This window comes from Zosterops lateralis, assembly GCF_965231275.1.
Source record: "Zosterops lateralis genome assembly, chromosome: 2".
NCBI classification, from domain to species: Eukaryota; Metazoa; Chordata; class Aves; order Passeriformes; family Zosteropidae; genus Zosterops; species Zosterops lateralis.
Window position 1 is genome coordinate 101,946,545 of NC_139763.1, and position 12,194 is coordinate 101,958,738.

At 38.7% G+C, this 12,194-nt stretch overlaps 1 protein-coding gene across 4 annotated transcripts in view; it reads left to right on the forward strand.

The window, feature by feature from the left end:
- APP (amyloid beta precursor protein) overlaps window positions 1-12,194 on the forward strand; it is a 192,377-nt gene that overhangs the window by 106,934 nt on the left and 73,249 nt on the right. For all 4 annotated transcript variants that reach the window (XM_083855358.1, XM_083855357.1, XM_083855356.1 and 1 more), the window contains exon 6: window positions 7,838-8,037. In XM_083855358.1, the coding sequence (XP_083711484.1) occupies window positions 7,838-8,037 (200 nt within the window). The remainder of the gene's footprint in view (window positions 1-7,837; window positions 8,038-12,194) is intronic.

Genomic DNA, 12,194 nt, shown 5'->3' on the forward strand with positions numbered 1-12,194 from the left:
ACTATTGAGAGTTGTATGGAAAGCTTTTCCTAAAGTCTCGTAGTTCAGGAAACAGGTGATGATGCCTTAACTTTATCCAAGTCTTTATAGACCATTTATATTTTCAAGGTCCAAAATAGGAGATTTCATTTCTCATTGTTTTCCCCTCAGTAGATTAGGTAAAATTAATTTTATCTGTTTGGTGAAAAAAGGTATGAAATGCTGATGTAGTGATGGGATAGTGTTGTAAGTGTTGCATTGTGGGGAGTAGCGTAGTTTATAATGGTTTGATTTACAGTTTATGAGAAACTTCTGCCAAGCAAAGTTTTATGGCTTGTTCGTACTTTCCATTAGCATAGTTAATACAGTAGCTTTTTTACTACAGTAAATAATCCAAAAGAACACAGTCTATTTTGTGCTGGTAATTAGGCATCTGTGAAATAAAACTAAAACAAATTCTTGCTATGTAGTAGGATAATCATGTTTTCTGATTTTGCAACCCAGACTGTACCAGACTGAGCTTAAGGATGAGAGCTCATCTACCAGATGCTGAAAAACAGTGTAGTTGAAATGATGTGTCTTTTTGGCTTGATGAGGAGCTTTGGGGTTTTTTTGTGAGTAGTATCTGGGGGAATTTATATTTTTTTCTAATTGCCTCCTTCAATTATAATCCAAGAAATCCTGAAAGGCATTTAAAACTGGTTGATTTTTGTAGTTGTGAAAGTTGTGAAAGCATTGTATATGTTCCTGGTATGCTGAACAGCTTCCAGGTGGCACCCTGTGTTTCTGTGGGGAAGAGGAGTGACAGGGCCCAGAAGGGTTGCTTTGCATAATAATATGTTACAAAATCTTCACTTAACATGGAGGAAGTGTATATTTTATTTCTTTCACTTTCTAGCTCTTCTTACATATTCATCTATTACTTCCATGGTACCAAGATCTCAACACATGTGTAACCCAGTATCTTCCCTTGAGAAACATCTGCAAGTTAACCTTAGCATCAAACTAGTTACTGTCTAAATTCCCCAGAGTGGTGCTATTAAATCACACTGTCACAAAGTGGGATTAAATTTGTCATGGTTTTACAGTGCCCTGACCTTTTATAACAACACACAGACTTCTGTCCCACTGCAGCCTCGCAAAAGGTAGGCAGACAGGCAATTGGCGTATCTGCCTGTGGCACAAGTTTGTGAAAAATGCCTGAAAGTCTCAAGAGTGACACATAAGCAAGTAAATTTAATAGTATACAAGAGTTTGTGTAAAAATTTTAAAGGTCAAATTTAATGGATTTTGTCATTTCACTTCACACTTGAAGAAAGTTCTCATTCTTTTTGTAAGTGTTACTTTGACTACTAAGTGTTACTTTTTGTTTGGGTCTCTGCATGCCAAAGCAGTGCGAGATAGATTGCAGGCAGGAGTCAGGAAGACGTTGATGTTTTCAGCTGCAAATACAGTTGAAAGCAAGTAAATGCTACAAACTCCATGGTGTTCTCTGTGCTCACGGTGTTTGTTGGCAAGGACTGTCCAAAATATTAAATCCTCTTGCACTTTCTCTTCCCATTGCATCTCCCTGTGTTCTTCAAACTCTTCTTTTTCCTGTTTATCTCTCCATCCACCCCCAGAAAAATGTATTTGGAAATATAGCAGGAAAAGAGACCCCTTAGGGCAGAATTGTTTGACCCAATTATATTTTATACTATCTGACCAGGGAGACAAGTAATCAAAAAGCTCTGATCTTCCATATCTATTCTTTTGATGAATACTGTTTTCTATGGCATTTGCTGGAGGAAGCAAACACAGCTCAGACGTGGAGAAAAAAAGGATGAACTAGGAAAAATAAAATGGTGGTGGTGGTGTTTTAACTACAGTTGGAGGGAAGAGGCCAGCTTGGATACCTGGAGTAAAGCCAGGCTGTGGCTGTGTGAGCCCTGGGGTATTACAGTTTCCTTGCAGTGGGAAGGGCTGCATGGCTGACAAACTGGCTGGATAATGGAGGGTTGTGAAGGAAGAAACCATGGGAGAGGACCAGATCTTTCAGAGGTTCTTACTAGTTAAATCCTTCATTTCCTGCGTGTTTCCTCATGCTTGTATCTAGTATGCAGTGACATGGTGTATCCTGATGGTTCTTGTCTCTGTCCTCCTTCTTTACCATTGTTCTTGATGTCCTCTGACGCTGAGTCAAAAATCTGAGCCTTAATTGGAAGTCCAGCTCTGAGTCCAAAAGACTTGCCTGCAAAAGTAGAATCACAGAATGATCAAAATTAGAAGAGACCTCCAAGATCATCTGGTCCAACTGTGAACATTAAAACAAACAGCACCATCATAGTCACGCCTAAACCAAATCCTCAAGTGCCACATCCAGATGTCTCTTAATCAGTTCCAGAGACACTGACTCCACCACCTCCCTTGACAACTTATTCCAATGCCTGACCACTCTCTCAGTGATTTTTTTTCTTTTTCTGATATCTAATCTAAACCTCTCATGGAAAAAATTATGGTCATTTCCTCTCATCCTTTCACTTAAGACATGGCAGAAGAGACACACCTCCAGTTCACTACACCCTCTTTTCAGGGAGTTGTAGAGAGAGAAAGTCACCCCTGAGCCTCCTTTTCTCTAGGCTGAGCCCAATGTCTTGGGGTGATTTTATGATGATTAGTCTATTCCTTTATTTTCTGTTCTGTGCCTAAAAAATGGTTCCTGTAGCTTTAAGGTGGGTCCAGGTGGCAGGCGTTGGAGCCTTGGGTCTCTCGCGTGGGTTTTTTCAAAGCTTCCCTCCCCAAGCATCCATGGTGCCATGTGGGCTGTGTTCTTTCTTTGCTTGTTTTTTTTTGTCAGCTTAGGCAAGAAGGGGTTTGGGTTTTTTCCTTTTGCCAGCCTTGGAGAGACTGCAGCTGCAATCCTTTGACAGCATTTTTTTCAAAGTATGGTATGGATTTGGTCAGAGATCAGAGAAAACAATTGACTGGAGAAGAATCGGCCGGGACCGGCAGGAAGGCAAGGAGATGCTGCCTTTTGACTCTAGACCTCAGAAAAGCCAAACCAGCAACAAAAAGGACAAGAAATCCATTGGCTTCATGTGCTGTGAAGAGAGGAGCAACATCAGAGATTCACCAGCTTCCCATCTGTTTGCCCGAGCTGCTACATGAACATTTTGTTTGGGTGTTTTTTTTTGTTTGTTTTGTTTTGTTTGTTTGTTTGTTTTTCCTTGAGACAGGAGCTGGTGCCATTTTTTTCTCCCCACGATGCTGCCAGCCATTGTGGTGGGTTTTTTTTTCCTTTCCATGATGTTTTGGGGTTTTTTGTTCTGAAGGGAAGAGGGGGATGGGGATAGAGTTGTAAGGTCTGACAGTTCAATATACAACATTTATTCACCTTTTTTCCTGTGCCGCTCCTGTGGGCACTCTGTCTGTAAACACTTCGGGGTTTTTTCACTTTCATCCACTAATATTCATTTCTTATTGGCAGAAAATTATTGTTGGAACCTTTTTTTAAAATATAAATACTAATTCCAGAGTTTTTTCCTAAACTTGTCTCTAAACTGAGACATCCCTCAACTGTTCTCTGTAAGATTTGCGCAACAGACTGTTCCATAGCTTTGTTGTCTTTATTTTTGAAATTTTTGCTGTTCTAAAGCTGATAGTATTATTGATCAAGAAAAAAGAAAGGTGTTAAGGCTAAATTTTTCATTGGAAACATTATCACTTGAGGAAAGTAAAAATTTTGTCTTTAGTTTGTTCATCTAAAAATTTTGTCTTTAGTTTGTTCATCTGTTTTCAAGCCATCTTGCCACTCATGATAAACCATGAGTTTTCATTGATGTAAGCTTTTTAATTAAATTGGAAAGCTAATTCCTAAAATTTCAGTGGGAAATGCACCAGTGGGAATATCCTAAATTATTCTTTCAAAAAGCATAGCATGAAAAAAAACCCCTACTTTCCTACACTTGAGCTGGTGAATCTGAACCAGATGCGAAGCTGGGTAAAGGATCTTTACTGCAGGTTCTGCCTTAGAAGAAAGAAATTACTTGCATTTGGATGGATAAAAATACTTCCCTTTTTCCATACTGTGCAGACTGAAGTGTAGGCTGTTCATAGCCCTGAAATTTTAAGGAAAGCTGAGCCTTGTGGCTGTTGCAATGATTCAGGGTCTGCTTGATGGAGAGTTCAGTTGGCTGTGACACAGAAGCAGGAAGTGATGCAGTCAGAGGCAGTGTTTTCATCAGTTGTCCTAATGCAAATTGTTCCTAATTGGGGAGTTAGTGCCCTAAAATTAACAGTAGGAATTACAAACTTGCTTTGTTGTTCTTGCTTTTTTCTTCCCTCCTTCCTGAAGTTTTCCGTGGGTAGAGGTTAACACCAACTATTGAGATAGATAGATTTTGCAGTACAAGAGTTATCCATGACTAAATAGCTATTTCAGAGAAATAATTCATTTAGGGAGATAGTGTGGAAGGTCTTTTGCAATATTATATTTCACCTAATTGGTCAGAAATTTACATCATCCTGATTTTTCTGGTAGAACTGTTAGAAAGTTAAGTAGTTTAATATCTGTTTTAAACAGATCCATCTATAAATGGTAGAGCATCTCTGAAAACTTTGTGGTTTTATAAATATTTTAATGATAAAACTTAATCATTTGTATTTATAAATTAAACTAAAGCATCTCTGAGTTGTATCATATATAATATAATTGCCTAATGTTTTCCTTATGTTGAGGAACTAGAAGTATTTTGTCCAATTTGCATACTTTTGTCCTGTTAGCATAGTCTGTGTCTCACATTCTTATATTAATTGGGTTTGTTGCTTGTGTTGGCTGTCACTTAATATTCAACTAGCTCATTATATGGTTTTTAATAACAATTTTTAAATTTTTTGTCGTGGAGGTGAGGTTGTTAAAATTCAGAAAGCATAGAAACACGGGTACAGTAACGACTCACAAGACTGTTAAGTGCTGGATTTCTTCTTAGGACTTCTAAGAAAAGTTAAAATGGGATTCATGAAACAGCGCACTGTTTTAAGAGATAATAGCAGTGATGCTGAGCAGGCAAATACAAACACAATTTCAGTATAAAGCTTTAACTGAAGTGATGGATGAGGCTCTGGGAGGAATGAATCTAATTGAGGAAGTGATGAGTAGAAGATAATCAGGCTTTCCTGACCCTTGATGAAAACAGTTCTAGCTGTGCAGGCTACCTATATGACTTCAATGAATGTTGAACTTTTTTCAGGAGGCATCAAAATTACACATTTGGTAGGAGGTTTATTTTGCAGAGAAGGGTTACATGTTTTTGACCTCACAAAAGAGAGCCATCAGCTGCCAGGTTTTCCTTAAGTACCAGGAAACAATTTTGTAAACAAAAATTTTAAGTTGTCACTTACAATGACTGGTGATGATTGAAATGTGGGAGAGAAGGATTTGTAGTAATCAGCTTAAGAAACCCTTCTGATAGATCTGCGAGAGGTTCTCAGAAATTCTTGTGACATTGTGATAGATACTGCCCCATTTCAAGAGCTGTATTACTTATAATGCACGAAGAAATGGGAAGTGGGCAATTTAACCCTGGTGGTTTTGGTACATACTGTCACACTAGCATGGCTCTGTGCTGAAGGATGCATAGTATGATATGCCCTAATAAAGTTTTCCAGCAGTTCTTCTCTGCTTTACCTTTCAGACATAATGTAGTCTGTAGTAGAAGTAAGAGCTTGGCATGGGGATGGTACGTGTAGGAATTTCAGAATTTGACCTCTTCTGAAGCTGTACTTTAACAACACAGTAGACTAAAGGGTATTTTGTAGTACTTTTTTTCCTTTTGCCTTCTAACAAAGGCTACACAGTCGGGATACATAGATGAAACACCAAAAACATCTTAAAAACTGGCAGAAAAAACTTTGCATTCTAATCCTGAATTCAAGTGTTTCAGCTTGATTACATGATGCAAAAACCATCCTTCGCATGGCTTCTCTAGTTTGATCACCTCTGATGGAAAAAATAACACTGACATTCTGACCTGAGCGAAGAAGATGCTTAAACATTAAAATGATGATCTGGAGAACTGGATCTGCGCTTGTTTCTGCCATGTCTTTTGCCAGGCTTGGCAGGCTGTGGCCACCATAAAAAATTTAGTTGAAAGGTGCCCCTTTTTCTTCTGGCTGCGTGAGTGGATATTATCTGCTCTGCAGAAGTCCTGGCCTCGTGCAGCTACTGCTGGTGGCAACCATATTTAAAAAGTTTAGGATGGCACACTTGAAAAAATTAACATCCAGAAATCTTTAAATTGAACATCCAGAATTATTGCTTGCTTCTGTTTTGGGGGTTTTTTTTGATGGTTTTGGTGTGTTTGGAGGTTTTTTCTCAGTTGTCGAACAAAGTTATTCTTCCAGTTTTCCCCTGTTGTCCTTGTGTGAGAACAACAAGATGATGAATTCCACAAGCAGGGCAAGTAAATGGTTTGGTGCAGATGTCACGCTCTCTGCCCTGGATAATCAGTAGGATAGCATATTGAACAAAGAAAATCTGAATATTTCATTCTGAGTATATCACAAGTTTTGTGGAAATAAATATTTTGTAACAGATCCAGATTTTTCTGCTGATTCTCAAGCAGAGTTGTGTAGGTGATTTTGCCTCCACCCTTTTCCATCACCTTCACTCTTAATGCATTTCTGGATTTTGAACATATTTATTTATTGTCATCAGGCTCACAAAGTGTGATTTTGTGTGTTTGTGGGTCTAATTTTCTAGTTTCTAAGATTCTCTTCAGCAAAAATAATCAAAGCAAGAAAACAAAGGGGTTAAATACATTATTATTCTGTTCTCTAAAAAATTGTCAGGTTTGTGGCATATGAAAATTTTACCAACATCAACTTCTTAATGCCCTGTTAAAAAGGAATCATACTGTCTTCTGTTTTGCTGAGTTTGCTTTCAAAATTGCAGTGGGCAACACAATATAAAATGAAATATTAAAGGCTTGGGCTCCAACATGAGTTGAAGAAGTTGTTAAGTTCACCTAGAAGGCTGTTCAAGCATATGTGATTCCATGAGAAAGATTCACACCCACTTCTGCATGAAGGTGACAGAAAGTCACTGCATGTTTAAATATTTAAAGATCATTTATTCATTAGTAGTAAATTTCGTGTAGAATATCAGAAACAAACCTGAAACCTTGCCACAACAGAGCACTAAGCTTTGGAGATATTTCAAAGGCAACAGTAGCAGTAGCCAAACATAGGTTTTTTGACCTGTTTTCTGTATCCCTCAGAACTAAAATGATCCCAGAGGATTTTTGACGTATTAATCCCCCAAATACATTGGCTAGTCAACCTCAGTATTTCCTCCTGTTGTCCTCTAGAAGTGTCCTTTCCATTCACATGGCACGCGTAACAGCAGAAGGAAAAGCTCTGCAGTCGGTAATTCGAGGTCAGTTCAACACTTGGTTGTCCTCTATGAAAGGCATGCCAGGAGCCTCTAGGTAAGCTGTCTCATGAGTGAGGTGGAGAAGTTCCTCAGGAACTTTCTTGCTTCTTTCACATCAACTGAGTGCATTTTGTGCAAATTTGATCTTCGTTCAAAATAAAATTTGGTTGATGGTATCATGGAGTGAGTAGGTTTACAGTGTTATTCAGCTGTCAAAATATGGCATGCTAATATTGGCTTTTTTCTTTTCTTTAGACATTTTTTAGCATTTCTTGCTATTTGGGACATTCCAGAGTCCCTGACTCTTTCTTTTCTATTTAAAGGGAAGGGAGGAAAATTGAGAAACAGTTAACTATTTTCCTTACGGGATTTTCAAATAAAATGTTCTCTCATGGTACCTTGAAATAATTTTGTTGCTGACACATCATGATAATTTTCTTCATTTAGCGATGATAAGGCGGCAGAAGAACAAGCAGAGGAAGATGAGGAGCTAACTGTTGTGGAAGATGAAGATGCTGATGACGACGATGATGATGGTGATGAAATTGAAGAGACAGGAGAAGAGTATGAGGAGGCAACCGAAAGAACTACCAGTATTGCAACCACTACCACCACAACTACAGAGTCTGTGGAAGAAGTTGTCAGAGGTAAATTCATGAGCATCAGGTTTGGAGCTAAAAAACTAATCCTGCTGCTTTGCATATTTACCCTTTACAACAAAAAAATGTTCCAAACAGTGAGATACCCAAAGTTGAAGTATTGTTGTGCTTTGGGTCCTGCAATTGACATGTTTAATCCCCTTGCCTTTCCCTTTCCCTTTCCCATTAGAAATATTCTGTGACATTAGTTCTGCCCCAACCCTTTGGATTTCTGACCTCTAGCCCTCCTGGCACACATATGCTGCAGGGACTGACTGTCCTTGAAGTGTGTTTGTTGTGTGCGTGTAAACAGAGGGGTTGGTTTTATTTTTTACTAGCATTAAATAAAATTCAACGACTCTGTGTAGCAAATAGAACAGGAAAGTGTGGTTTACCATGCACGTGAGTTACAGAAGGATAGAGAGCATCAGTTCCAAGCAGGAACAAGCTGGTTTGATCTCTCATATTAAGGGCAGTAATGGGTCATTTTGTGTGATTCTGTTAGATATTTGTTTGCTATGTTTCTCCATGAATTAGTAATTCAGTAAAGTTAGATGAATTTAAAGTAACTATGCAGAAAAATGAACCTAAACTAATGAGTTTTATTGTGTGTGAGAGAAGGAAATAGGAAAAAATAGAATACATGGAGTGAGAAATAACTCTTAATTTTTCAAATTTAACTTTCATTGTATTTTTTGGTTATTAGCAAGACTGCATTTTAAACTTTGAATTTTACACTAGTTCATAGCAATAGCAACAGTCAGCATAGCAACATAGTTTTTTTAAATGCCTCATTTTTCCTACAATGCATATTCAAATTAATTAAGTTTATTTTTCTTTTATAATTATACAGTTCAGTGTGGTGTAAATCCAAGTAAAATAAATCCCAGTTCTTCTACAGTGCTTACATCTTTACTGATAAATGCTGGAGATGGTGGCAGGAAATGAGATTAAAGACTACATGTGAAAAGAAAGGAGTTGTGACATGCAGGAGGCAGAGGGAAAATGATAGAAATTGGAGCTGTTGTGAAATGAGGCAGAAAACGTCTGGCCTGCCTCTTTTCCTCTCCCCATGCTTCCCTATCCCCTGCCTCTGGGTATTCTTGGGGCTCCAGTGGTAGTGGAGTCCCATGTTTTGAAGGTGGCAGTGTCCCTTTCTCTCGAGTCTTTCTTCCAGTGTTTGTCAGAGCAGAGGGTGATGGCTGCAGTTTATCATATGAGGGTACAGAAGCATGTCCAGGGGATGCTTTAGGAAAAACTGAGTTACTTGGTTATATTTTTCTGTTCAGTCTACATGGAGCACTAAAGCTTTGCTAAAATCACTTGCAAATGTTTCTTTTTAAGGCTGGCAACTCAGTCTTGTGTGTTTCTGTCTTAGATAACTGTGGAGCGTTTTGCTCAGTTGTTAGAGAGCCTTTTCAGTGAGGAAGGGGTAGGAGGAATTAATATCTTTAAACCAATTAAAAGTATTTCCATATGTGAGCTTCTGTGCTCTGGAGATAAAATGCCCTGTTCTCACAGGCAAATGAATATTGAAAGGAAAAAAGAAATACACTTGACTTCAATGGGATTTTGGATGAGTGGAAATGAGGACAAATTTGGTAGAGCATGTTTTTTACTGACAGTGATATTTCAAAGATTTATAGCTTTCAGGAAAGTAGCATACAATCACCTGAATATAAAACATAACATATGAAAGATGAGGTAAACTATTGAAGTGACCTTTTAGAAGCCCTTTAGAAATCTATATATTTGCTGATCATTAAATGGTAGCATATTGTGTTTTCTAAGTCTAACATTTCCCACCTTTGGTGACTATGATAGAAATATGCATTGATTCAAGTGATGTGAGGACAATCTATTACAAGTACAAGTTTTCAGCACAGTTCTGCCACAAGCCTCTGGGCTTCCTGACCTTCAGCCTTCCTGGAGCATGGATGGTGTAGGGATTATCCTGGAGAGTAAGTGGTATCTGACAGAGCTGCACTATGCAAAGTGCTTGTTTATTTATTAAAGCAGAAGTGTTCAAATGACAGCCTTAATCCTTGCTTTTGCTTCCCTTGCTACATACAAAAGAAAGCTTCTTACAGGTGCAGGCAGCAGGTCCAGCATAGGAACTTGTGTTGTGAGCGTCTTGCTGATGCAAACACAAGTTTGTCAGTGTCATTGTAAATGGAGGAGGCAGAGGGACCTTGTTGAGAGCATATGTATTAAGAAGTGTTCTTTACTATGGAGACACCTTGAAAGCCTCTCTAGAAGGACTGAAGTGTCAGAGCTTCGTTCATGTGGACTGAGCTCTATTCCAGGCTGCCTTGCCCAAGCACTAGTCATAAAGCGTCCTAGGATGCTCTTCACAACCCTTTACACCCAGTTTTATGAAACTGTAACTAATATTATGTCTTTAGCATTAAAGAACACAGACAGTGGGTTTATCTGGTTTAAGAGGAGCTGCTTTCCAAATAAACAACCATTATAAAGCCACAAGGGAGGATCTAATTGTGGGCTGGTAGTGAGCCCTTTCTCTGCCAAGTCAGAGGAATGGCTGCCATTGTATATAAATAATTAAAAAGCATAAACACAGTGTTATATTTTAAAGATACTTGAGCTATTGTAGAGTCAATTTTTCAGGCAGTTTTATTTCTCTGCATATTGTGACCAAAATAGTAATCATAGAACCACTTACAAACTTCTTTTAAGTGAAAAGGAAATTAATCTTGCCTAGAGAATGAGAAAGGTCCGTTGGCAGAGGGATAGTATTTTCATTCAGTTTCTGCAGCAACCACATTTCTTTGTGTTTATTAAAAATGTGAATAAACTTCCTATAACCCAGTATTTTCCAGTATTCACTTTCCTACCTTTTGTGAGGGATCATCTATACTCTTAATTCATATGGCCGTATAGCAGGAGATCCTTTTAGATATACTCTTGCTGGGCTGGATGTTAAATCCAGAGGATTGTAGGTCTGAGATTACAGAGTTTCAGATGGTGAAATCAGTTTGAAATACACGTTTTTCACCTTTGGTCATGGAGAAATGTTAGCACTGAATTTGTGCTGAAGAAAATATGGCTCATTTATGAAGCCCTGCTTTTGATTTTTGTGTCTATGTGGAACAACAGAAGTGACTCTAATGGCCAGGATTTAGGCAAAGGAGTGGTTTAATTTCTGCTATCATTGCCATGGTGTTATGGGTGTTGTAGAGCTGCTTCTGAGGATCCAAGCTCCCCGTGATTTTTCCAGCATGTGATGGAGGCAAACAGGAGCACTCCTTCCCCCATCGTGTGCAGTTCTTTGAGATTTTGTTCCTGCTGTCCTTCTGCACAGGACACTAGAAGGCCACAGGATTTGACAAGAAAAATTAGTCTCTTTTGGCATACAACAAAGAATAAACGGTTTTGGCTTAGTGCTTCCCATCAACATCATAGTCAATCAGATCTCATTAGAGGAGAGGAGCGGGATCAGCCCAGCAGCTGGCACAAAACACTTGACAGCTTCTCTGCACACATACCAGCAGATGTGGGGGAATCAGCAGCACAAGCCACATCTGCCTTCCCCAGCAGTGTAATATTACCCTTTATCCGTTGATTTTCTCCAATTCAGCTGGATTTCTTTAGGCAGTTAGGAAACAATCTAACCAGTGCTGCTTAGTGTGACATTTTAACTGTATTTATTTACAGTCTGGAGTTACAAGTGAGAGACCATGTGCTGGTTTCCTAGCAAGAAAAAAGTAGCTTGATGTTGGTATGGTAGGTCTTAAGTGTCATTAATCCATCATGTGCCTTTTTTTCCTGAAGATTTTTAACTGAAAGACTTAAAATCCATTCAGTGACTTCTACTATATATTGTAAAGCAAGAGAGATTAAGACTGATTGCCAGACCTATCAGCTGAGAATTTTGGGACAATATTAGTAGTGTATGCTACATTAATTTGGGGTTTTTTTTCCACACTCTGTAGCTTTGCCCCACTTTCATAGAATCATAGACTGGCCTGGTTTAGAAGGAACCTCAAATACCTAGTTGAACCTCAAACCCAGTTCCAACCCCTTTGCCCTGGGCAGGGACACCTTACTCTAGATCAGGTTTTCCAAGCCATGCTGATCCTAGCCTTGGACACTTCAAGGGAATGTCCACAGCTTAGGAGGGCAACTTTTTTTCTTTGAAAGGTTAT